This window comes from Camelus ferus, chromosome 16 (genome assembly GCF_009834535.1).
Source record: "Camelus ferus isolate YT-003-E chromosome 16, BCGSAC_Cfer_1.0, whole genome shotgun sequence".
Taxonomy (NCBI): domain Eukaryota; kingdom Metazoa; phylum Chordata; class Mammalia; order Artiodactyla; family Camelidae; genus Camelus; species Camelus ferus.
The window spans coordinates 472,572-499,959 of record NC_045711.1 but is presented as its reverse complement, the minus strand read 5'-3'; the positions used below and the strand labels follow the sequence as shown (position 1 = coordinate 499,959).

Here is a 27,388-nt window from a genome sequence, read left to right as displayed (position 1 = left end):
GGAACCAGGGGCCTCTGGGTTCAGTCCATGGTTGGGTACAAGGCTGGGGTGGGGGGGGGCGGGGCCTGACCAGGGCTCGCGCCTCCTCAGCGGCAGCCGCGGTTCCGCCCGCCGCCGGCTCCTCGGCAGTTGCCGCTTGGCCCGGGGGAAGCTGGAGGCCGTCGCCGCCTGCCCCTCCCCACCTCGGGCCGCCCCAAGCGAGGGGGGAGTTCGGGGGTTGGGGGGTCTCTGCCGGGCGCGCCTGGGCAGCGCACCGTCTGCCTCCCGCCGCCGGAGGGGCGGGCGGGGGGGAGGGGAATCACAGCACGCCGGAACCGCCTCGCCGCCCCGGCGCGCGCGAGGGGGACATCACTGGACCCACAGCACCGAGGCAACACGGGCCGACCCTTCCCCTCTCCACCCTCCCGCGCAGAGGCAGGCAGGGCGCGGCGCGCGTGCGGCCCCTCCGTTCCCCGAGCTCTGGAATACTTCCTCCCTTCCTCGCAGCTCAGGCGGGTAAAGGCTGTGGCCCGTTCGCCTCAGCTGCGCTGCGCACGCGCAGTGAGGTTCCCCGTGAGCGCCTGCGTTCCTTCTTAAACTGAGAGATGGCGCGGGAACGGAGGAGCTGAATGAGAGCTGACTGGACAGCGGAAGCAACACCGGCCCGCAAGACCCGAATGAAGCCAGACCGGAGAGCCCGAATGGGGCCAGGCGGGCCGGTCTGAAAGTCTGCATTTTCATCCCAGCGGAAACCGCCGGCCCCGCCGCGGGCAGCGGCTGCTGCGATGGCAGTCGCGGCGGCGGCGGAGGAGAGACGCGTGAGGGAGGTCGCGGCGCGTGGGCTGGGCGCCCGGTGGGCGGCGAGCCTCCGGGCCGGAGCCTGGGCGACCTGTGGCGCCGGGGAGCCCTCAGGTGGGAGGGAGCCGGGAACGCGGGCTCGAGGGGTGCCAGATGGAAAGTCTCCGGAGGGCGGAGGCCGCGCCTTTCTCCGCCCCCGAGGGAGCGGCTAAGCCTTTTATGCAGCAGGCGCTCAATACGTTTATTTAGCGAAATGTAGTTGTGAGCATCTTTTCGTGGCTCAGCCTCACAATCTTCTCCCCAGGCTCAGTGTTCCTTCCCTTTTGGTCGTTCCATTGCCTGCCTCAATACCTTGCCGTGATTCAGGGGTTCCACTTGGTTTGTGGAATCAGAATTCGAGGGCACGGGCCTGGGAGTCTTGTGTTTTAACAGCCTCTCAAAGTAGTTGACTGGCTAGCTTTTTAGAACGACTGTTCAACAAATGTTTGTGAGCCTTCTTAGTGCCAGATTTCATTCCTGGCAATGAAGTCCCTGCTTGATTGATTATAATTTTTTGCTCCCCTCTTTTTTCTTTCTTTTTTGTCTTATACTTGGATTTTCTTCCACGATGGGGAGTCCCAGGCATTGTTCTAGGCACTGGAGAAGAAACAGCAATGGATGAAAACTGAAAAAATCCCTGCCTTTTTGGAGGTTATGTTCTAATAGCAGAGGCAGAAGATAAAGTTCAAGTTTGTTAGTGAAGGGCTGAAGAGAAAAAAAATAAAGGCATTTGAGAAAGGGAGATAAGTGTGTGTAGAGGTATGGTCTGTGAAATTTTTCATAGGGTTGCAAGCATAGGCTTACTGAGAATACTCAGTTTGGTAAATGACTGTGGACCTAACAAGTATCATTTGATTGCCAGACCACCTTTGGGTGCTTATGGGAGAGGTTACAGAATCTAGCTGAGAGATAGAGAAATACGACTGGGAAAACGCTGAACCGTGTGACAAGTTTCCTAGTCAGGAAAAGAGCCAGTCTAAGTGAGGTGGGGTTTGTTGGGCTCATAGGCCAGTAGTGGAGCAAATAGAAATCATTTGGACATTTCTGTTGTATAGTTTTGGGAAAGTTTAAGTTGACTTGACTCAAGGTCCAGTTCAGTCAGGGGGTATTCTGTGGTCTGGATTCAGTTTTGATTGTGTAGTTTCTTAAGGGGGTAGGGGGTCAAGAACAGTTTAGAAAAGTGGGGAAGAGATATTCTAAGAATATGAAATAGGATTTAATTATGACAGTCATGTTATTTTGTATTGATGCAAGTCTGTCTCTGGTCCCATGATTTCTGTAGTTCTGTGATTTTTCCTGCCCCCCCCCATCAGCTTACCTTTTGCTGTTCTTGTCTTACTTGGTCTTTTCTTTTCAGCAAGTTGACTTTCTCTTCTTGGCAGTTCCATCTTCCCTTCCATGTCCAGCATGCAGTGCCGTTCTTTAATCTCCTTTTCTTTTCTGTCTCCAGCATTTGCTGTGGTACCATTGAATCCCATTGTTTCCTCAGAGGGCCATGAAAACAAAGCATGCTGCAAGCTGTATAGTAACTACGAGGTGTGAGTGTCTGCCACCACAGGATATGAGAAACTCAGTGCTTGTGGGCATTTTGTCTTCCCTAGGTTCAGGTACAGGAAGACTCAGGTGACTCAGAAGTGGAGAATGAAGCAAAAGAAGATTTTCCACCTCAAAAGAAGCCAGTTTGGCTGGATGAAGAAGATGAAGATGAGGAGATGTAGGTTGCCTAAGTTTTTTCTTGGAATCTCTCCGGATACTTTAAAAGTGATTTTGCAGTTTTAAGAAAATTCTTTTTTTGAATATATGATTATGTGAAGATTTGAAGAATACTGGAAAAGTTATTCATAGTCCCAACCATTGTTAACATGTTGGCATACATCTCTCTCCTACGCCATATAGAAAAGCTATGAGCACAGTGTTTGGGGTCAGATGAGAGTTTGCCACCTAATTTGGCTAGTTCCTAGATCCTGGGCAAGTTTAGAACCTACCTTTTCTTGTTTGTAAAATGGAAATACAGTAGCTATATCAAGGATCTCAGGATTAAATGAAATAGTATATGTAGAGCTCTTAATGCAGTGTCTGAAATTGAGAAAAGGCTAAAAAAAAAAAAAAACCAGCTAGCATGCACAGTGTGTACTTTAATAGATGAGAATGTATTGTATTGCGAGCATTTTATTTTTCTTTTTAGTAAGTTGATATTGAGCATCTTTACGCATAAACTTTTCCCCATTCCTTAAATTATTAAGAAAGTTTGAGGTAGAGTTACTCAAAGAGCAGACAATTTTATGGTTCTTGGTAAAGACAGCCAGGTTGACCCCGAGGTTTTACCAGTTTACCTTCCCAAGGAAAGGTGTCCGTTCACTTCATTTTAAAAAATAAAGATTTACCTTTTTTCAGACTTTGTCAGTTTAATGGGTGGGAAATATCTACTTAATTTGTGTTGAGAAAACATTTTTTTTGTTAGTCATTGGTATTTCTTAGAAGTGTTTTCTATGATGTATTTATTTATTTGTCTACTGGAGACTGTTTCATTTTGATTTTTTATTTTTAAAATGAAAATTGTGTATATTTAAGGTATAGACTATGATGATTTGCTATAGAGGTAGAACATTTTTACTGTAGTCAAGCTATTTAGTATTTCATTTTTTTTTTCAGTTACTATTTTTATTTGTGGTGAGAACACCTGAAATCTGCTACCTTAACGAATTATGAGTATACAATTCAGTATTGTTAAGTACAGGCATGCTGTACATTAGCTCTCTATCCTACATATGTGCAACTTTGTACCCTTTGACCAACAGCTCCCTATTTCCTCCACCTCCTCACCCCTCCAACCATCATTCTGCTCTTTGGTTCTCTGTACTCTACTTTTTTCAGATTCCGCATTTAAGTGAGATCATGCAGTATTTTCCTTCCATGTCTGTTTTATTTCACTTAGCATAATATTCTCCAGGTTCATCCATGTTGTTTCAAATGGCGGGATAAGACTATTTGTTAATGATTTTAGTACGTCAGTGCCTTATGTTTTGAGAATTTCAAACCTTTGTATGTCGCATTTATTGCACATTTTCTCCCAGCTTTTTGTTTGCCTTTTAATTTGATGTTGTCTGACACACAGAATGTTTAAGTGTTTATATAGTGAAATTTGTGAATCTTTTCTTTTGCTGTTGTTTTTAACAGTAAAAAGTTCTTCAGAGAGAGATATTAGCCTATATTTTTCTTTAATCAGTTTTTTAAAGTTTTTTTAAAAATGTTTTTAACTCTAATTTACTTGGAATTTATCTTGGTGAATGGCATAAGCTGTGTCTAGAGAAATCATTCTGAATTTGAAATATTAACTCTTCAAAGGATATACTAGATGATCTGAAATACTGGAGATTCTTTTTAGCTTGGGGAAGAATGGATAAGATGCATTGAGATGTTCCACATCTTACAAATCCTGACCTATATTGTTTGCTCAAAATACTAAAGGCAACAACTTTTATGTTGAATCTTTAAAAGTCACTTAAAGCATGCTGTTCTGTTTTTTATAGGGTTAACATGATGAACGATCGTTTGCAGAAAGATATGATGAAAAATACTGCTGAAAGTAAACTTTCAAAAGATGAGCTACAAAAGAGACTTAAAGAAGAGTAAATGTCCTTTTCCATTTGTTTTAACAAGAGGTACTTGTAACCAGTAGCTTATTTTGATTTGCTCAGTCTTTGGCCATAACAGCTTCTTGGGTAGTCAGGTTTCCACTGAAACATTAAGCGCATTTGGAAGCATGATTCCGTTTTAGTATTGGGAAGGATGTACAAAAACTTTTTGGAAAAAAACTTGTAATCCCACCACCCACATATAATCAATAACACTCTTTTACTTACTTGTCCATTGGTATTTGGTAAACCATCTCTATTCCACAACTTCTAGGCTCTTTTAGTTGAACAGAGCTGGGAAATACATATTTTGAAATAATGATTTTATATTGATACTTTTAATTCAAACTTACAAATCTTTAAAAGCATTTTAAAATATTGTTTTTGTTTGTATTGAGAACATTTTTTATATTTCTTGCACTTTTAAAAAAGGTTTGTTGAGGTATAGTTTACATATAGTGAAATTCACCCTTTTGAAGTATCAGTCAGTGAATTTTGTTCAGCACATACAGTTATGTAAGCACCAGGACAGTTAACACATGGGATCAAGACACAGAATACTGCCCTCACCCAGAAGGTTTTCTTATACCCTGTGGTAGTCAGCCCTTCTCATCTTCTAACCCCTTTAGCCCCTGACAACAACTGATGTGTTTTCCGTTCTTGCAGATTTGCCCTTTCGAGAATGTTATATAAATACAGTAATATAATATGTAGTCTTTTGAATCTGTTGAACCTACTTAGTGCATTTATTATTTCAGATATTTTCTAGCTTTAGGAAATCTTTCCAACTAGATCTTTTGTTTTGTTTAGTTCTTATTTTCCTTTTATGATTTCTTATGTTCATACTTCCTTTCAATACTTCCTTTCAGTGTTTGTATTAGCTATTTTAAAGTCCTTGTGTGCTAATTCTGTAAGGTCTGTCACTTCTGTGTTTCTACTGACTGCTTTTTCTCCTAGTTATGGCTCATGTTTTTCCACTTCTCTGCATATCTAGTAATTTTGACTGGATTCTGGGCAGCGTGAATGTTGTTCAGTGTCGATTTTGTTTTTTGCTTTTAGTGTTGAACTTTGCCTTGGCAGGCAGTTAATTGAGTCGGAGATCAGTTTGGTCTTTTCAAGATATATTTTTAGCTTTCTTCTAGAGTAGCATTTATTCTAGGTTGGTTTAGCCCCATTATTAGGGTATGACCCTTCTGGGATCTCTTCTGAATGCCCTGAGTGTTCAATAAGGACCTTCCTTCTGACAGGTTGAACTCAAGTGTCTGAGGTGAGGTTCTGCGCAACTTACAGCTCCCTAGTAGTTCTTTACTTGATCTCACGGAATTTCATCCCGTAAGAGTGCAGCTTAGTATTCTGCAGAAGTGTCTGTGGACCCCTATACAGAGATTTCTGGAGCTCTTTCTGCAGTTGACTGTCCCTCAAATTCCTGTTGTCTCACCTTCTTTCAAGTCTGATCTTTTTCTCCTTCGTTTTTGTCAGGGTCTTATAAAAATGCCCTGGGTTGGGGGGTGGTATTGCTCAGTGGTGGAGCACACGCTTACCGTGCACGAGGTCTTGGGTTCAGTTCCCAGTACCTCCATTAAAAAAGAAAAAAATTGCTTTGAGGCGAAAGTCCCAGTGATGGCAGGGCTCACCTTATTTCCTTTCTTTTATGGATCATGGTCCTGTGTTGCCTGTTGTCCAGTTTCTGAGAATAGTTTCGTATATTTTGTTCAGCTTTCTAGTTAGTTATGGCTAGTGGTCTTAGTTTGGTGGACTTGTCTGTATTTCTGTGTTAAACAGTGAAAATGACTGTTGGCGCTCTTCCATAGGCCAGCCCTGCAGAATGTAACTGTCATGCTTCTCTTGAGGTTACTTTTTCCTATGTGAAATGCTCCCATGTATTCAAAAGATATGTGGTACAGTTCTGTGTCTTTTACTCATCTAGTCATTTTTTTTTCAGACGTGCTCTGTTGTACTGTTGTGTACTCTGTGTGCTGTAGCACTGATGTATAACTACAAAGAGACTTCTTTACTTAGTGCCAAGATCTGGTGTTTTGATATACGCAAATAAGGCAGCTATATAACTAGATGTAAATAATTAACAACAAGTATGTATCTAGGACTAGCTTAAATGGTTAGAAGTTCATGGCAGGCAAGTTGGGACTGCCTTGTGTGAGTAATCTTTCTGTTCTTAAAGATAATAACTTTTATGAAAGAGATTCTGTACATAACTCTCAAGGGTGACCTGTCCTGTACTCTTTAAATGTATCAAGCTCTATGAAAATACAGTGGTTACTATAAAAAAATTTTTTTAATGTCTTTGCTTAGATTCCATCATGCCATGGGGGGAGTACCTGCCTGGGCAGAGACCAATAGATGGAAAACATCTTCAGATGGTGAGTGTTGACACTTCTGTTTAAGTTAATAAATAGATCCCTATTCCTGTTCTGTTGTGAATTTGAGCTTTCTTATGAGGCTCATTAATAGCTGGTGTTTGAAATATGTCTTTTTTTTTTAATGTCTGGTTTTATAGTCTACCATTCATCTGAGGGAAGCCCTTTCACAATAGTGTAAGGCTTTTAATACCGTATTATCCACTGTAAAGACAATAATGGATGAATTCTATGAGTTTTTTCCTTAACAGAACTATGTTGCATTATGGCATAGGGTTAAGTAAAAATGAATAGTAGTAGTATTTCTTGATTCAGAGCCCCTTCTGAAGACATACATGGCAGCTAATGTAGCTGTCCTCTAGGAAATGGAATGTCTTTCAAAGGAGTATATGTCACGTCAGACCCAGATGATTACTCACTTTATAAAAACCTGTCTTTAAACTCTAGATTTTAAGATTGTCTTATTCCAAAACTGTTTTCTGCTTTTTTGATCTTTGACTTTAGATATTTTAAATATGGATGATTTGGCCAAGATCTGATTTGAGTGCTTGGAGTTATAAATTTTAGAGTTGGAATTGACCTTGAAATTCTTGAGGAACTCTAGAGTATATCTTCCCATTTAATGAAGGAGCTCCTTTCTTAGCATCTTTGATACCTGATGAACTTCTATTTGATTTCCACCATTACCTCTCCCTCCTTTCTCCCCACCACTGTCAGTCCTCATGGTGTTCAAGAATAGGGAGCCCTTACAAAGAGCCAGTTGTTTTATATAATTCTGTTAGAAAACTCTGTTTGTTATTAAGTAGAAATTTACCTTCTGGTTTCTGACCAGATACTTTTAGAGGTTGAGGGACTCTTTGTGCTGTGGCCTGACACTGCAAGAACCTCTTCTGCAACATCTGTCAGATGATCATTTAGCCTCTGCTTAAATATTTCAAATAATGTTGTACTCTTTATTGGAGTATCTCTTCCCCTTCTCCTCTTTTCTTTAAGAACTAATTGTTCTAATTTTTTTTTTTTTTTTACAATTTTGAAATTAAATCTCCCTACATTCTGTAGTCCTACCTTTTGAAGAGGTATAATCTTACCTCTCTTTCATATAAACTGTTTGTTATTTGAGAAATGTCTTTCCAAGTTCATTTTTAAATATGTTAATCGTCTCTTGTCTTTTAACCTGTTTTTACATGACACAGTTTTCAATCCTTGGTCACCAATTTGCTCTCCTGGTTGAAATATAATTTTATTATCCATTTTAGAATGCTGCATTCATAGAACAACAACATTTTAGATCCGTGTAATTAAAGATAGGTTTATGCTCATTGTTGAAGCAGAAAACCTCCCAGATCCCAGGAGAATTTGTTTTATGTGAGTAAACATAAAACTGGGGTAGTGGGAAGGTGATGCTCTATTTCAGGGACCCAGGTTCACAGAGGTTCTGCCCTCTTCAGGCTGGGTCGTCCACAGTTGCCCGAGATGTGACTATAGGAGAAGAGAGCGGGGCTCACCAAGGGAGGTCTTCACTGGCCCGTCCTGGTGGTGGTGCATGATACTTTCACCTGCGCTTTATTGGCCAGAACTCAGTCATGAGGCCACACTAACTGCATGGAATACCAAGAAATACAGTTTGTCTTTGTGCCCAGGAGAAAAAGGAAATGGATTAGGTCGACAGTGAGCCAGTCTGCTACCATCTGGGATATCAAGTCTAATACCTTAATGGTACAGATGAGGGGAGTCAGGTTCAAAAAGCTCGAAGCGACTTGTCCAGGGTGTATTTACTGGCAGAGTGGTGACTACCACCCCGCTTCACAGTTACCTCCAACATGTTGGTATTCTTACCTATAAATACTACACCGAGTATCTTTAAAAGAGAAGTACTTCCCCCTTTAAACATAATTATAATGCTTTCGTCATACACCTTCAGAAATCAGTAGTAATTTCTTAATATTATGGATTGTTTTATTGTTGCTGTTTTGTTAATTTAATCCTCCCTCCACTCCTGCCTCAGTCTTTTTAGTTTGCTTTGTGTTCTGCTTGGTCTTTATAGTGCTCTTTGAAGTTTTGTAAATTCTTGTCTATTATGTCTTCAAATACTGTTTTTGTTTTTTCTTTCCTTCTGGAATACTAGTTACACGTATGTTAAATTTAAAATATATATATATATATATATTCTGTGTTGTTTTCTGTGTTATTTGTCTTTTTGCTCTCTGTACTTCAGTCTGGATATTTTTTTTTTTCTGATCCTTTTTCCAGACCACTGATTCACTCTTCACGTAATTTTGATATTGTGTTAAAAACATCCAATTGGTGTTAATCTTAATTACTGTATTTTCCGTTCTAAAGTATCCATTTGGTTCTTTTTTTTAGATAGTCTAGTTCTCTGGCTCAGTTCTGAGTCTTATCTCTAATTATATTGAATATGTTAAACAAAAATTTTAAACATAAAATTATTTTTTATTATTATTTTTCCTTCCAGTTTTATTAAGCTATAATTGACATACAGCACTGTATTGTAAGTTTAAGGTATATAGCATGATGATAACATATATAGCATGATGATTACCACAATAAGTTCTGTGAACATCTGTCATCTCACATACATACAAAATTCAAGAAATAGAAAAGAAATATTTTTCCTCTTGATGAGAAGTCTGAAGATTTACTGTCTTAACAAGTTTCATATATAATGTACAGCAGAGTTATATTTATCATGTTGTACATTATATTCCTAGTAATTATTTATCCTATAACTGGAAGTTGTACCTTCTGACTGCCTTCATTCAGTTCCCCCTCACTTTACCCCCTAGCCTCTGGTAACCACAAGTCTGATCTCTTCTTCTATGAATTTTAAACATAATCTTTTTAAAGTTTGTGTCCGATAATTCCATTATCTAGATCTTCTATGAAAATTGCGTATTTTTCCTTAGTTTCAGGTCAAGTTGCCGTGCCTTGTCATTATTGACCTGGTTATGTTTCACTGGAGAACAATACTACTGATTAATTAGAGGTCTCGGACAGTGACGTCTTTGGCCAGAGGATCTGTGCATTTGTTTGTGGGTAGGTGGCCAAGGAGCACTAGCAATCCCTGAGCATCTTATTCTAGTGAGGGAGTGTGAGGATTCAAAGCTGGGTTTCAGCTGCTGGGAGATTTTCTCATAATTCTTTGACTTCACCTTTAATTTTATGTTACTCTTTTGTGGCAACAATCCAAAGCCTACTGGTTTGCCAGACCATTTACCAACCTTAGAGGGCTTTGATGCTAGTTTTTGCCTCCTTAACCCTACAGGTGTTTTAAAAACTCTACTTAGCGTCTCAGCCTTCTTTCCTGGAACCATCAGTCATCTCCAGGGGAAAAGCAGCCCTGTTACCTCTCTTTGGAGTTCAGATACACGGTTTGCTGACTTTGAGCTGTCAGTCACCTAGAAGTTCTAGTTCTTTTCCATGTGAGTTGTTCAGCTAGATCTGCTGTTCACCCTGTTGCCAATTTTGCCACAATCTGAATTTCTCCTTTTAAATTAAATGCTGACTCTTATTACAACTTTATTTCATTTCATGTTGTTTCAGTCACCATCTGTGAATGTGTGTCTTTGGTTCCAGAGTTAGGCTTTGATTTTAACCATATATATTGAGGTCTTTGTCGTCATTTTCGTCTCCTTCAAATTTCTTTTGCTGTTTTACTTTTACCAATTGCAGGTTAAATAAAATGATTGAGGTTGGGAGACTGGGAGTTGAAGTTTTAGTTATAGATGTTTGGGGTAGGTAATGGCCATCTCATTGATTCTAAAGATCAGCCTGTGGGTTTATTTGACTTAGATGAAAGTGAAGAGGATGAAGATGATTTGTTGCAAAGGACTGGGAATTTCCTATCCACATCAGCCACTCCTCCTAAAGGAATCTTAAAAGTGAGAGTCAGTGAAACTGGACCTCTCTAGCTAATTACCTTTGAAATCCAATATGCTTCCCAGTTACAAATGTGTTGACTCCCTTTATCTGGGGGATTAAATGTGCTTGCTGTCATCTTGCCTTGATAAATATTTATGTTAGGTTTCTTCCTTTTGCAGAAGTGATGGATAAGATTAAATTATGTCCCCAGGAATCTTGGGAATCTGATTTGATTTCTCCTTTTGCATTTCTTGTCCTTTCTGTTGGTACCAGCCTAGTTTCTACTGCTGTCATCTCTCACCCAGTGCACTGCAGCTTTGTGACTAGACTCTCCATTTCCAAACTGCTCTTTCTACAGTAACCTGAGGGATCTTTGAAAAATAAAACATCATGTTGTGTCACTTTTCACTACTCTGAAAATTTGTGAATTCCTTACCCCAGTCTACACTGCCTTTCACACGATCTGGCTTCTGCCTGCATCTTCATCACATACCTTTCCTCTTATTCCTCACTCAGGCCACACAGGCCTTCTTTCTGTTTCTTGTACATGCCGACCCGTTTTTGCCTCTGAACTTTTGCTCTTACTCATTCTTCTGCTTGTCTGTTCTTCAGACACTGCCAGTGGCCAACTCATTCTTACCTTTCTGCTCAGATGACATCTAGAAATGTCTTTCCTGGCCATCCTATCTAAAGTGGCCTACTAGTTACCTTCTAATTCATCACTGTCTCTCTTGTTTATTGTGGTAACCAAGTGCGTACCCAGCACTTGCTTTGATTAAATATCAATGACCAGATTTCTCTCTGACACAGGTATTTTCCCCATTATAAAATGGTGGCATGTGTATTGGTGGAGAGGGGACCCTATTATGGTAAATTATTAGAGTGATTTTGTCTCCTCACCCTATGAAGATAATTCATTTAACTCCACATGGGGTGAATTCACCCCTGTTGAAAATGCAGTCACCATTTGTAAATTAATTACACATAAATAAAAAATAAGAATTAGTGAGTTCAAAAAAAACGTAATCACCATAAAAATTTAACTTCAGTGGTTTCAAACAAAACATATATATGATACTTTGTTTTCTATATAATTGAATTTTTAATGCAGAGGAGAAAACCTGTGAAAACAGAAATAACTGAAAGTAGTCCAAATGACGCATGAACTCATCACCGCTTTAAACTATCAACCACGTACCCTGAGAGGAGAACACAAGCAACTGCCAACCGGAGAACCACGGGGATGCCTACCCAGTGCCTCTTACCTCTGTACCATGAATGCACAGATGCCGGAGTAGGAGTTTTAAGTAAAATTTCTCTGGACATAAAAGTCTCCCAACCCGAATGGATGTATGTTGGGGAAGTAAACTATATTCTAAGGCCTTAATGATTTAATCCCTTTCTTTGAAAGATGGTAAAAATGGATTCTTTTACAGCAGAATGACTTGCTGGTTGTTAGCAGAGCTGTGTTCTTCTGGTTACCATTCCAGTGCACTTTGTTCTGCATTGCGAACTACTTTATAATGTTTTTTCTTATGCTTTAAAGAAAATAATGTTAACCTGTTTGAATTGATAAAATTCCAGTTTTATTTTTCTGTAGATGAAGAACTGCCAACACGCTAACACTGAACGTCCTACCACTGCTCGGGTCTCGTCTGTGCAGTACCACCCCCGTGCACAGGTTGTGATGGTCACTGGACTAGATGACGCTAAATCACTCTTTCAGGTGGGCATTTTTAAATGAAGACTTGTAGTGAGAAGTGTTTATACGTCAGCATACAGGGTTTGTGGAAGTAAGCAAAAGGAATATTTTGTACTTCCTTATAGGTTGATGGAAAAACAAATCCTAAAATTCAGAGCATCTGTTTGGAAATGTTTCCAATCTTTAAGGCTTGTTTCAGTGCTAATGGAGAAGAGGTTTTAGCCACGAGCACTCACAGCAAAGTTCTTTATGTCTATGATATGCTGGCTCTGAAAGCTAATTCCTGTGCATCAAGGAAGAGGTAAGGTTTCTATTGAACACATAACTGAGCCCTCCCCAGCCCCCTCCACCCTCCAGCCCACAGCCGAGTTCATTTAAGAGTACTTACAACCACTTCTTTTTTCCCTCCCCTTAGAATTCTTAAAAATAAGTTTGTTTGGTTTTAGTATTTGGAAAATGTTGTGTTGTTGGGATAATACGGTTGAAGGAAAACAGTGAACTGCCTTTTTTTTTAAAACATTTATTTTGGTGGGGGTAATTAGGTTTATTTATTTATTTATTTTTATGGCGGTGCTGGGGATTGAACCTAGGACTTTGTAATTGTGCCTGCTAAGCACATTCTCTACCATTGAGCTATATCCTTCCCCTTGAACTGACATTTTATTAAGCACTTAGGAGAAAAACCGTAATTTGAAAATAAATATTCTCCTAGACCAGGAAAGCAGTTGCAAATACTTGGCTGTAAATTAGCAAATTGCTACAGCAGAAAGAGCACGAGCCTGGGACTTAGAAGACCTGGGTTCTAATCATTTCACTTTTCTCATCTTCAGGAAATTTGGAAACCTCCAGTTCTACGTTTGTTATAATAGAATTTTGGTTTACATTTAAAGGAAGTAAAGCACTGCTTTTGGAGGTTGTAATGTATTTTAAAGAATGAGCTAGTTAAAAAATACTTTTTTTATCAGATGAAAATGTATCTTTCCCTTGCGTTCTCCTACTGCTTTTACCACAAAATATAGAGACACCGTCATGAATCCTTTGGGAAGCAGAGTCACTGTAATGAAGCTGGTTGCGTTAACGTTATAAATCAGGGCGCTGGCGTGGGCATGGGCTGGCTCCCTGGCGGTCTCGCTGTTGAGCTGCACATGTGTGGGGCGGTAAAGGACAGGTCTTGCTCTGTACAGCCTTTGTTCTACTAGTGGTTAAAAGTGAGTAAGGCCAATTATAGAGACATTTATGCTGTTTATTTTCAGTGTTTGTAGTCTTTTCTTTCCTGTGTTCCTGACACTTTTCAGTGATCCTTTTGAAATAGGTTCTTAATTTATCTATTTATGCTTTAAACCAGTGCTTTTCAAACATGAATGTGCATATAGATCACCTGGGGCTCTTGTTAACGTGCAGGTTTTGATTCCGTTGTTCTGAGGGGGGGCCTGATTCTGCGTTTTAACAAGCTCTCGGATGGTGCTGATGCTGCTGAGCCACGGACCTCCCTTTGAGTTCACAACCTTAAACCATCTCCTCACATTGAAACAGAAAACAACGTGTAGTAGTTATCGCTCTTAAATAGTATTCCACTAATCGGGAGGAATGGGCTTTGGTCCTTCCTGCATTGCATCTTCCTGGGAAAAGCAGACCAGGGGTGGCTGAAATCTGGTAGTTACCGGTGTTCACTGTGGATCCACGGGTGTGCAGGGTTGTGTATTCGACCACCAGCTTCTTCTAAGACATGGCAGTTATCTTTCCCTTCTAATATTTTTCATCTTCTTACCTCAATAAGTATAGCTTGGTAATAATGATGATGATAATAATAGTAATGGTAAATCAAATGTATTTCTTTTTTGGTGATATGCTATTGAATATAATCTCAGTTTCTTGTTATTATAAAACACTGTAACTCAAGAAATTAATTAAGGACGGTAGAACAAGGATATACAAGCCTTATGTGTATGCAAACTCTTCATGCGCTGGACATGTTGAATGATGATTCTTGCCATCGCTGCATCTGCTTAAATTTTTACTTTTGTCTCACGGTATCAAAGAACTTCTAATTTTTGTCCATTCTGAGAAGAACGGACAAGAACTCCAGGTCAAGGGTATCTGCTTAAATTTTTACTTTTGTCTCACGGTATCAAAGAACTTCTAATTTTTGTCCATTCTGAGAAGAACGGAGAAGAACTCCAGGTCAAGGGTATGATCATGCCAGTATATGTCTTCCCAGGAAGCTGCATTCAGAGAACAGCACGTTGAGCCTAATAACCACAACCAGACAGCGTCCCTTTTCTGTTTATCTGAGAATTTGTTGCTAATGTTTGCTGATTTTACTTGTTTATAGAACCCATGAGAAATGTGTCCTTGCAATTTAATCAGCACCCTTTTAATTAACGTGTTGTTGTTGGACCAGTTGTTTGGACTACTCTCAAGTTCTGTTAAATTGAAGATAATTAATTTTGTGGGGTACCCAAACCCCCAAAGGATTGAGAATCTACTGCTGTGTCCCTGCTGTGAACTGGTCCGAGAGAGGCTAAGGCATAGGGATCTGTCCATGACCCGTCTGTGGTCCCAGCAGGATCCTAGTTTTCCGTTTACCATCAAGGCAGCTAAATAGCTTTGGTTGCTTCATTTAGCTTTGTGATTTTTTTTTTTCCTGGAACTTTTCATATTGAATTGTGTGCATTCTTTATGCGTTTTGGATGTGAACCCCTTATCAGACATACCATTTGCAAATACCTTCTCCCGTTCAGTAGGTTGCCTTTTCATTTTGTTGATGGTTTCCTTCACTGTGAAAAAGCTTTTAAGTTTCATTGGATGCCATTTGTTTATTTTTGCTCTTGTTGCCCTTACTTGAGGAGACATATCCAAAAAAGAATTGCTGGCTAAGACCAGTGTCAAATAGTGTACTGTCTGTTTTCTTCTGGGAGTTTTATGGTTTCAGGTCTTACATTTAGGACTTTAATCCAGTTTGGATTTATTTTTGTGGATGATATAAGAAAATGTTCTAATTTCATTGTTTTCCATGAAGCTGTTCAGTTTTCCGAGCACCGCTTATTGAAGAGATTGTCTTTTCCCCATTGTATATTCCTGCCTCCTATGTCACATTTGCCATATTTGTGCATGGGTTTATTTCTGGGCTCTCTATTCTGTTCCACTGATCTAGGTGTCTGTTTCTGTGCCAGCATCATACTGTTCTTTTTTTTTTTTTTAATGGAGGTAAATAGAACCCGGGACCTTGTGCATGCTAAGTGTGTGCTCTGCCAGTGAGCTGTACCCTGCAGCTTTTTGTAGCTTTGTGGCATAGTCTGAAGTCAGGGACTGTGATACCTCCATCTCTGTTCTTTTTTCTCATGATTGCTTTGCCTGTTTGGGGTCTTTTGTGGTTCCATTCAAATGTTAGGATTCTTTGCTCTAGCTCTATGAAAAATGTCATGGATATTTTGATAGGGATTGCATTGAATCAGTAGATTGTTTTGGGTAGTGTGGACAATTTAACAATATTAATTCTTCTCATTTGTGAACATGGGATGTCTTCTCATGTATTTATACCATCCTCAATTTCCTTCATTGACGTCTTAGAGTTTTCAGAGTAGAGGTCTTTCATCTCATTGGTTAAATTGCTTCTTAGGTATTTTATTCTTTTTGATGTGATTGTAAATAGAATTGTTTTCTTGATTTCTTTTTTGGATAGTTCATTATTAGTGTATAGAAAAGCAAAAGATTACTATATATTAATGTTGTATTCTGCACTATTACTGAATTCATTTATTAGTTTTAATAGTCTAGAAGATACCCTGTGTCTTCTGATTGGAGCATTTTGTCCATTGACATTTAAAGTGATTATTGATAGGTAGGTACTTACTGCCATGTTGTTGTTTTCTGGTTGTTTTTGTGTTTCTTCCCTGTTAATTTCTTTTTCTTTTAGTTTCATTCCTTATGGTTTATTTCTTTAGGGTTATGTTTGGGTTCCTTTCTGTCTAATTTTTGTGTATCTATTGTAGGTTTTCGATTTGTGTTTACCATGGAGTTCATGTGTGTCTACCTATAACTATAGCTACTTGCTTTAAGTGGACAGTCATTTAAGTTTAGGCACATTCTGACGGGTCTACATGTTCACCCCCCAACCACATTTTGTGTCCTTGATGTCAGTGTGATGGCAAACAGAATCTTGATGCCCACCCCTTACCTATTATTGTGGTTATAGTTCATTTTACAGCTTCAGTCTTTTAACCATCATACTAGCTTATTTAAATGATTAATCCACTGCTTTTCTTATATATTTGCCTTTACCATTGAGATTTTTCTCTTTCTATATTTTCTTACTTCCTGTTACAGCCTTCTCTTTTTCACTTAAAGAAGACCCTTTAACATTTCTCATAAGGTCAGTTTAGTGGTGATGAACTCTTAGTTTTTGCAGTCTGGGAAACTCTTTATTCCTCCCTTAATTTTGAATGATAACCTCTCTTGGTAGTGCATCCTAAGTTGAAGGTGTTTGTTTGTTTGTTTGTTTGTTTTTTAGCATTTTAAGTACATTATGCCACTCCTTTCTGGCTTGCAAAGTTTCTGGTGAAAAGTCAGCTGATAGCCTTATGGATGTGACTGAAAATTCTCTTTTAATTTTTAACTTCTACCATTTTAATTACATGTTTTGGTGTGGGTCTCTTTGAGTTCATCTTATTTGGGACTCTCTGTGCTTCCTATACAAGGATATGTGTTTCCTTCTTTGGGTTAGGGAAGTTGTCGGCCATGATTTCATCAAATACATTTTAGACCCCTTTCTTTTTTCTCCTCTGGGACTTTTATAATGTGAATGTTAGCATGGCTGATGTCGTCCCAGAGGTCCCTTAGACTATTCTTATTTTTTAAGATGTGTTTTTCTTTTTACAGCTCTGAATGGGTGATTTACATTTTTCTGTTTTTCAGATCACTTATGCGTTCGTCTGTGTCACCTAATCTACTGTTAATTCATTTAGTGTATTTTTTGTTTCTGTTAGTGTATTCTTCTGCTCTGTCTCATTCCTTTTCAGTATTTTCTAGTTCTCTGTTGAAATTCTCACTGTATTCACCTATTCTTTTCTTGCTTTCAGTTGTCACTTTTATTACTATTGCTTTGAACTGTTTATCAGGTAAATTATCTCTGCTTCAAATTAGGGTTTTTTTTTCTCCTGGGTTTTATCTTGTTCTTTCATTTGACATATATTCCTTTGTTTTCTCATTTTGTTTAACTTTCTCTGTATTTTATATTTATGAAATCGGGTGAAACAGCTGCCTGTCCTGGTCTTGAAGGCTTGTCCTTGTGTGGGAACATCTCTGTGCAGCCTGCCTGTGCCCAGAGGCTTTGGTGTGAGAACTGGATCTGAAGTAAGCAGGGGCCATAGTTTCTCCTGGGGTGTGCTGGCAGCCGCTGCCTTGATGGGGGGTAAGGCTGGAGTTGGAGGGGAGAGCTGAGCCAGATGTGAGCTGTGGCTTCTCCTAGCTTGTAGTCCTATCAGGGATGGGCCCAGAGCCCAAGGGGCTGGAGCAGGAGCCCTGAGGGAGTTGGGCTTCTCCCCAGTGTGATGGCAGCCTCTGCCTTTGTTGGGGGTGTGGCTCGGGCCAGAGGGCTTGGGGCTATATTTCTGTGCTGGTTCTACCTGTCCCCGCAGTGTGGATGCCTTGGTTGTGGTGCAGTCAGGGCTGAGATGTTGGAGCTGCATTACTGAGCTGTCTCCTTCCCTGGTGCATGTGTGCACGTGCATCATGGTAATGGTGGTCTCCTCCTTGGCTAGAGGCATGTCCGGGCCTGAGCTGGCTCTGCTTCTTCCCCAGTGTGCACACGCATGTGCATGGTGGGAACGGCGGTCTCCACCCTGGCTAGTGGCAGGGCCTGGCCGAGCCAGCTCTGCTCCCTCCATGGTACGTACATACACCGGCAATTGTGGGCTCTGCTCTGGCTAGAGGCAGGGCTGGGGCCTGACCTGGCTCTGCTCCTTCCCTGGTGAGAACGTGTGCATTGGCAGTGGTGGCCTTCTTCTCAGTGGGAGGCAGTGGCTGAGCAGGATGTGCTGGAGCCAGAGCCTAGTGTGTGCTGAGGGACCTGCTGGGGTGGTCCTGGCAGGCTGGCCAGAGCACAAGGCAGTTTTCTATCTGCTACTGGGTCTGGGATCCAGCAAGTGTGTGCGCAAGTCCTTCAAGAGCAGTCTCAGCTTATTCCAGCCCTCTGGTAAGCCCTTCTTGGTTTTCAAACCAGATAAAGGGGCTTATCTTCCTGATGTTGGACCCTAAGGCTTGGTTTACTTAATATGTGGCTTGAATCCATTGATCCCCAGGGAGGATCCCTGAGCCGCTCCTCTCTGGCTCACCCACCAGGCGTGTGGGTTCTTAATAGATTGCTTCTCTTCCCCTCCTATCAGACTCCATGTGGTTCTTTCCTTACACCCTTGGTGGTAGAAGAGTCATTCTGCTCATTTTTGGATCATTATCACTGAGACTTGTTCTGTATGTATTTGTCATTTTGATTGATTAATGGGGGAGGTGAGCTCAGGGTCTTCCTCCTCTGCCATATTGATCCTGCCTCACCAGAGAAGGATTTTAAAGAGTTGTTATAACTCTTTTAACTCTCTGCCAATCCCAGATAAACCCATCTTTGTTGGAGAAACATATGGTGGTCTGTTTGTCTCAGATCAATAGCCCAATGGCAAACAAGGAGAATAAACAGATGTGTCTGTTTATGTGTCTGAAATAAAGGAAAACATGTGACCAATGAGTAAAATTATGTAGAATCTCAGCAGAAAAATTAAAAATAAAAAAAAATAGAATTTATAGAACTGAAAATTATAATTACTTGGAATAAGAATACACTGGTCTTTACTGTTTTAACTTCCATTATTCAGTGGCATCTTGGAGGTAAACCCCATAGCACCGTATAGGACCTAATAGACTGTAAAAAACTATTTGTTGAAGTGGAATTAGTCATAAACCTGCCCTCTGGAGCTACTCAGGATAAATATAACCCCTTTGATAGTAGGAAGATTCTAAATATTAGAAAGTCACAACCGTCACATATTTCTGTGATTGTTGCTTTTGAACAGTGACCATTGGAGGAGAGCTGGATATGTATGTCTCAGAGGACCTGTTGTCCCTTCTGTCACCCAGATTTTCCTCATTGTTTGTTTCTGTTTGAGATGCTGGTCAGATGCTTCCATTTGCATCTGTAGGTGATGGGAAATGAATAGCCAGAAGTTGGTAAAGGATCCAGGACATGGTCCCTTTCAGTCTGAGCTCGATAGGCAGCGGGCCATTGTGGTTGAGAGCATAGATTATGGAGCCAGACCACCTGGGTGTGAATCGTAGCATCACCACGTACTGTGTGACCATGGGCAGCTATTTAACTTTCCTAGGTCTGCGGTTCCTCATGTATAAAATCGGGATAACAATAATACCAATAAGGGAAACTAATATTTTTAAAGCGTGAAAAAAATTAATAAAGGGAAACCTCAATTAAATAGTCGACAGAACAGAATGGGGCGCTCTCTTCCCTTGCCACGATAGCAGAGCCTAACCAGGAAGAAGAAAGAGTTCTCTTCTTTCCAGCCAAGAGCTCAGCCATTGAAAAGCCGTGGACTCTTTGCTCACTGTAGCCCTCCCAACTTCCTTTTCCTCTCTATAAGAGTGTTCTCCATCCCTTGTCATGTGGGGACTTGCACATGGTTCACCATGGTTGCAGACCCCAGATTGCAATTCTCTGGCAATCCCAGATAAACCCACCTTTGTTGGAGAAACATATGGTGGTCTGTTTGTCTCAGGTCAATAGCCCAATGGCACACAAGGAGAATAAACAGATGTGTCTGAACAGACAGATAGAAAGGGTGATAAAGAGAAACTGCCAAAGAGGTCATGGCTGGGGACTTTCCAGAAGTGGAAAAAAAAAAAATCCTTAGATTAGGAAAAAAAAATCTCACCACATCCTAAGCATGGTGAAAAAACAAACAAACAAAAAAATCTATACTCATTTCACATGTTAGTGAAACTTCAGAGCATCAAAGATCAAGAAAAAAAAATTTAGTACCAGAAAACAAGGAATAAGAATATGACATCAGAGTCTTCATCAGCAACACTGGAAGCCAGAAAACAATAAAACAATATTTTCAAAGGGATAAAGGATAACAAAGTTGGACCTACAGTTGTGAACACAGCAATTCTGTCCTTGGAGAGTAATGGTAGATTAAGTACATTTTCAGACATCATTTGAAAGAAAAAGTGAATCTAGAAAGATGCAGTGGGTTGGAATAAGAAATAGTGAGCAAATAAATCAGCTAAATATATTGGCAAATCTAAACAACCATCATTAATGTTATTGTGTTTAGTTCCTGGTGCCAAAATTTGGGATCACAAGAATGTGGGAGCGGGGAGGGAAGAGCACGGAGGGCAGGCAAGAGTACCGTGTATCAGATGCTGCTGTGTCTCCACTCATGTCCTCTCAGCTTCTCCTCCAATTTCAGCCAAAGCTCTAGCCAAGTCTTCCCAGGGGCTCAAGTGAAACACACTTGAAGTTTCGGCTCCAGGACTTCTGGAGTTAAGACCTCCAGGGGCGGCCCTTAAACAGAGGGGATGGGAGCTGTTGGATGAGTACTTCTACCGCTAACTCTTCACAATTTTGGAGAAGCCTTTGTAGGCTTTGCAGAAGGTCCCCACCCGAACTGAGCCCAAATCGCCCATGGCAGAGACCTCAGTATCACACTCAGAGTGGCTTTCTCTCCATCCCTCACTCTGCCCGCCCCACTCTCCAGCTTCCTGCCAAGACCTCCCAGATCAACCGCCTAACACTCGAGACCTTATCACAAGCTTTGCTTTCAAGAGGACTCTGAGCTAGGACACTAAGGCTGTTGTCTTCCTCATGGTCACAGAGGTGCAGATTGCTTGTTTACTGAGATATAGTTTACATCCATTAAATAAATTCCATGGTTGTAAAGTCAGTGGTTTTAAATACATCCACCAGAGTGTACAACCATCCCCACTATCTAATTTCAGAACATTTTCATTGCTTCAAGCAGAAATCCTGTCCCCATTAGTAGTCAGTCCCCAATTCCGCCACTAATCTACTTCCTGTTTGTATGGATTTGCCCATTCTGGACATTTCATAGACATGGAATCACATAACACATGGTCTTAAGTGACTGGCTTCTTCCATTGGCATGTCTTCAAGGTTCATCCATGCAACATACATTGTGGTCCTTCATTCCTTTTTATGGCAGAATGATGTTCCATTGCATGGCAGAGCAAAACATGGAAGGCGGGCTTAAGTTGCAAGATAGTTTAATAGTCAAGAAGCAGTACCACAGGCGTGTCCATTTAGAAATACAGGAGTAAATATTTTAAAAATCAGTTACAAAGGAAGTAAGAAAGTGATTGCCCGTGGGGAAGAAGAAACAGAAAGAAAGGAACAACATACAGATATTTTCCTAAACAAACCTCAAATGAAACTATCTCATTCTTTAAAGTATATACACATATAACCAATTGAAATAAAAACTAAAATAAGAAAAAAAAGGAAAAAAGCATGATAAATAGAAAATACAAAATAAGATATCAAACTAAGTCTAAATATATCCATCACAGTACATTTAAATTGCTTAACTTTATCTATTAAGAAAACTAAGCCTTTCAAAATGGATAAAATCCAATCATGTTGTATTGTTAGAGACACACCTAAAAAACAACTAGAATATGGAAATACTGACATACGAAGGATGGACAAAAATATCCTTCCCAGGCAAGTACAAAAGAAAGAGGAAAGTTGGTGTGGCAATAGTGATGTCAGACAAACTAAAACTAGGGACGAAAGGCATTAAGAGTAAGATGGATATTTCATACTAGTAAAATGGACAATCCATTAATGAGATTCAGCAGTCATGAACATGTCCATCATGTTTTTCTTTTTATTGTGGTACAAAACACATAACATAAAATTTATCACCCTAACCATTTCTCAGTGTACACTTCAGTAGAGTTAAGGATATTCATATTGTGCAACCATCACCACCATCCATCTCCAGAACTCTTTCCTCTTGCAAAACTGAAACTGTAACCCATTAAACAATAACTCCCCATGTCCCCACCCCCTCTAGAAACTACCCTGGACACCATCGTTCTATTTTCTGTCTCTGAATTTGACTACTCTAAGTACCTTATATGAGTGGAATCATACAATACTTGTCTTTTTGTGACTGGTTTATTTTACTTAGCATAATGTCCTCAAGGTTCATCCATGTTACAGCATATGTCAGAATTTCCTTCCTTTTTAAGATTGAATGATATTCCATTTGTTGTATGTATGTACCACACTTTGTTTATCCACTCTCTGTCCATGGACACTTGGGTTGCTTCTACCTCATGGCTATTGTGAATAATGCTGCTATGAATATGAGTATGAATGAGTCAATCAGTAATCAATCAACAGCCATTTATCGACCCCTCACCATTGGCTAGGCACGGCTCCAGGTTCGGGGGTTACAGCAGTGAACATCCTGAACTGGGGAGGCTTATGCTTTAGGGGCGGCAGTCAATATGCACACAAATGGCACAGTCACGTGACGGCAGGTGCTGGTTGATGAAGATGAACTCAGGCCATGATGGTTCACAGAGACTGTAGTGAGCTGGGGGCTGCTTTAGCCAGGGGGTTGGTCTGAGAAAGCCTGTTCAAAGAAGGTGAAATTTGTGTCGAGACCTGAAAAGTAAGAAGGTAGCTAAGACCCGTGGAGGAAACATTCCAGGCAGAAGCAGCAGGAGCAAAAAAGCCCAAGCGTGGACTCAATCTGGAGCGTTAAAGAAGACAGGATATTGAGGCTGGAGAGTAGCACAGAGGTGGGCAGAGGCTTGAGGACAGAGAGGGAACCAGGCCAGGAGTTGGGGTGGTGGGACGAGTTGGGGCGGGGCTGTGCGTGGGGGCGGGGCTATGTGCAGGGGCGGGGCCTGTAGGCTGGGCCAGGCTAGGGTTGCCTTGAGGGCAATGGTGCAGGTAAGGGAGCTCTGCAAGGTTTCAAGCAAGGAGAGGACATGAGTTGCTTTACTGCCACGTAGAAGGTGGATTTTAACGGGGTCAGAGGTGTGGTGGGGACTGGAGTTAGGCGTGCACTTAACAGCACTGAAGTAGGGAACGCAGAAACCTGTAGAACCACAAGGAGAAGCTGAGAAATCTATTAATCACAGTGGGGAATTTTAACCTCTGGATGAAGGAGTGCCTCTCTCAGCCCCGCCCCTGTCGCCCTGCAGTTCCCACTTCCTCCCAAGCCCTCTGTCGCCATGCCCCTCCCACCATGCCTCACCCCACCTCTTCGCATCACCTCCCTTTTCTTCCCAGAGCCTTCTGGCCCCTCCCGGCACCTGAATGTCACTGCCAGATCCTCCAGGCCTACTCCAGGCCCTAACATCCTTCCAATGACTAGCCCCCATCCCCAGCTCTCCTGGCCTCTTCCAGGTTCTCCCGATTTACCTCTTCCCTTCCATGTCCCCCACTCACCTCCACAACATTTCTCTTATTCCACCCTGTCTGGAATCTCAGCTCCTTTTCGGTTCCAGTCTCTCTCTGGCAACTCAGATTCCCAAATCATCCCCAGTTCTATTTCATCCAGCTCCCCTAGTCCCTTCCTAACCCTCCCAGACACTCAGTCTTTTAATACCTTCAGCCCCCAGTCCCACCAACTTCCTCCCATTTCCCACACTCCCTGCTGACCCTCCCCTTTGGTCTAGACTGGTTGGAGACTCGTTTTCTAGTTCCTCCCCTGGGACAATGAGCAGATTACTTTGCACCCCTCAAAAGGGCCGTTACACTGAGGCCCTTGGTTTGCCAGAAATGAGTAAAACACAAACAAGGTTTAATGCCACCTCCAACTACCCCTGGACCCAGTGAGGAGGAAAGGCGAGGTCCCCCAGGCCCACTTCCATTTCCTACCCCAAGCAGGATGGGAGCATACAGACTATAGGGTGGGGGCAGGGCCCAACCTGGCAGCCAGGGGAGGGTCCCAGCAGCTGTCACCACACAGACCCAGCCAGAGCATGGAGCCTGCTGCAGCAGGTGGTCAGGGAGCCGGGACCAGAGGGCTCTGTTTTTGGAAGGGTTGTGATTTATCAAGATGCCTAGCCCTGGCTATGCCCCTTCCCATCCATCCTGTCATCACTCAGTTCCTCAAAACTCCCAGCTCCTCCAGCCCTTCCCAGAACCCCCAGGCCTCCTAGCCCCAGCCCTCCTCGCAGTCCCTCTGGTCCTCCACAGGGCTTCCGAGACTCTCCTCCAACTCCATTTCCCCCAGTCCCCTGTACCTCCACTTGGGACAAGGCTAGGGACAAGGAAATCATGGCTTCATGTGTTCTCTGTACAAGGCAGACAGCAGAATAGACACTCCCAGGGGTTGGGTAAAGGGGGAGTTTTTGTTTAAGGGGTTTCTGTTTGGGAAAATGAGACAGTTCTGGAGACAGATGGTAGGGATGGTTGCATAACATTGTGAATGCACTTAATGCCACCTGTAGTTAAATGCTTAAATGCTTAAAATGGTAAGAGCTGTGTGTGTTTTATCACAATGTTAAATTTTTAAATATTTTCCTCTGTGTACAAGAAACAGCTGCTGGCCACTCCCAACCCCACCCAGTCTTCTCCAACTTCCTCTAGTTGCTATTTTGCCCCATCCCTTTCCCCAGGTCTTCCCTGTCCCAGCTCAGCTAAGTCCCCTCCATTCTCCTGGTCCCCCAGCCTCCACAGCTCTCGCTTCCCTCTTATTTTCCCCATTCCTTCCATGACCTCCAGCCCCTCTGAACCCTCCTCCTGCTCTATTCGCTCCCACTATCCCCAGTACCCCTCGATCCCATCGGTTTTTCTCCGCCTGTAAGACACCCTCCCAGTGCTTTCCAGCCCCATCTGCATCGCATCTACCCCTCAATCCAAAAGAATCTGTCTGCCACTCCCCTCCCCAAGTCCCACTCAATCACCCTAATTTATTGGTCAAAATTTTTGATGCATCCCAGGATTTTTTTTTTCCATCTCTGGGCTTGTGTGAGTTAGGAACTATGATGGAAACCTGCCTGCAGTGGTTTAAGCAAGCGTCACAGGATGTGAGAAGGGGACCCGCCTGGTCTGAGTATTGACAAGGATCTCAGGACAACAGGTGCCAATGATTCCCACATTCCAGAGTGCCGTAGGACTCCCAGAGCAGGACTTGCAAAGGAGGTGGTTGAGAACCAGTTTTGTGACCCTCAGCTGATCACCTGCTTTGAGCTCACAGAACAGATTGGAGAGGCCAAAAGGTGTTAAAAAAATTAGACGTAGGCTTTCTTTGGAGAGACTTACACAGTAATTCCCATCCCCAACCCCCATGCCCAGCTGTGGGGAAGAGGTGGGCTTGTCTCCCCCCTACCAGTCAGAAGGCTCATACACATACAGTCAGTTAGAGATAGGCCAGGACCTGGGACCCTCTACTGAAGTGCTTGCACTTGCACGTGCACAAACCTCTCCTCAAGCAGCAGAATACGAAGAAACTATTAGGGACTAAAAAAGCTGTACCTGTGCAGTTAGCGCAATTATGAACATCAAGATACAGAAAGGCCATACGCCAAGTACCACTGCTGAGGAGCTGGGAGCAAAAACAGGGGACTGCCCGTGATCCCTGCACACGGCACCGCCAAGGGGGTGGGCAGGCAGCCTAAGCTGAGCCCGCCCCACATTGTTACGCAACTGAAGGAGCCAGCTTGCCCCTCCTCAAGCAAGGAAACCTGGTACTTGTTTCCACTCCCTCCTGCTTGCAGCACGTGTCCCAGGAAAGCCTTGCCTGAATTCCTCGTCCAGCTGCTTTTCAATTTCTGTTGATTAAAGAGTCCAGGGACCTGAGTTGGTAACAAATTGATTTTCAGCAAAGGTTGGAAAGTGAAAGGGATCGTCTTTTCTACAAATGGCATTGGAATCACTGGATACCTATATGCAAAAAATAAAATGAACCTTGACCTGTACCTCACACCAACCCCCCAAATTAATTCAAAATTCATCATGGACCTATCTATAAGAGCTAAAACTATAACACGTCTAGAAAATAACAGGACAAAATCTTTGTGATTCTGGGTTAGGCAAGGATTTCTTAGATAGGAAACAAAGGCAAAATAAGGAACAGAATTTCATCAGAAATAAAAACTTCTGATCTTTAAAAGATGTCATTAAGAAAAATGAAAAGACCAGGCACAGACTGGTAGAACGTATTTGCAAACACATTTATCTGGTAAAGAGCTCCAATATAGAATGTACCAGGAAGTTTTAAAACTCAATAAGAACAGTTTACTTTTTTTAATGGGCAAAAGATTTGAACAGACACTTCACCAAAGAAGATTGGTGAATGGATAACGGGCAAATAAAATGATGTTCACTATCTTTAGACCTTACGGAAATGCAAATTAAAACCACACGAAACGGAAGTGAGGGACCGGGCCAGCTGGCAGTTACAGCATTGAGAGGCTGTGCAGAGCGAGTGGAAGGTGAAAGGCAGAGGGTTTGGAGCTCAGCTAAAGGACAGTATTCCAGTCCCTGAACTTTCAGCAACTGGACCTTCTGAAAGTCATGATCTTCTTCAGGAAGATTTTTCTTCTGGGAAAAATGAACTTTTGCCCTGTCAGACATCCTCTTGCATTATCAGACAAAAATTTCCAGCTCAACCAAGAAAAAAGTGAATTTTTCCCACACTGAGAAACAAACAGGGTCTATTTACGTCATTAAAATTACAAATGGAATTCAAAGCAATGCGGCAGGCTCTGCGTCTTCCATTTCATCCAAGCTCAGACCTTTCACTGGGTATTTTGAGGGGTAATGATGAGACTGTTGGATTGGAAGATATTTTTAAGGACACATCACACAGTGAACTGATGGGAGAGCTGCACTTGACAGTGGAATATAAACTCAGTTTACTGGGATTCAGTGTGCTGTTTATGAAAATAGAGGGGATGCATCTTGTTTATATTTGTTTTTTACTATAATTTCA

The 27,388-nt window shown here is 41.8% G+C and overlaps 1 protein-coding gene and 1 pseudogene across 12 annotated transcripts; both read left to right on the top strand.

Annotated features, from left to right (window-relative positions):
- The first annotated feature begins 44 nt into the window (after positions 1 to 44).
- LOC106730778 (U3 small nucleolar RNA-associated protein 18 homolog) lies at positions 45 to 26,922 on the top strand. Of its 12 annotated transcripts, none has more exons than XR_004326513.1 (8): positions 45 to 891; positions 2,418 to 2,530; positions 4,347 to 4,478; positions 6,762 to 6,829; positions 11,817 to 12,055; positions 12,306 to 12,431; positions 12,533 to 12,708; positions 17,664 to 22,096. XR_004326513.1 is itself a non-coding variant. In XM_032498027.1 (8 exons), the coding sequence occupies exons 1-8, from the start codon at positions 765 to 767 to the stop codon at positions 26,809 to 26,811; spliced, it is 726 nt and encodes a 241-aa protein (XP_032353918.1). In that variant the 5' UTR covers positions 45 to 764; the 3' UTR covers positions 26,812 to 26,922. The 12 variants fall into 12 exon arrangements, 4 of the variants coding, with proteins under 4 accessions (XP_032353918.1, XP_032353919.1, XP_014421987.2 ...); XR_004326516.1 differs by adding an exon at positions 9,751 to 9,880 and having other exon boundaries at positions 45 to 2,530; positions 4,347 to 4,445; XR_004326514.1 differs by adding an exon at positions 9,751 to 9,880 and having other exon boundaries at positions 45 to 2,530.
- Positions 26,868 to 27,388, top strand: LOC102509555 (annotated as a pseudogene).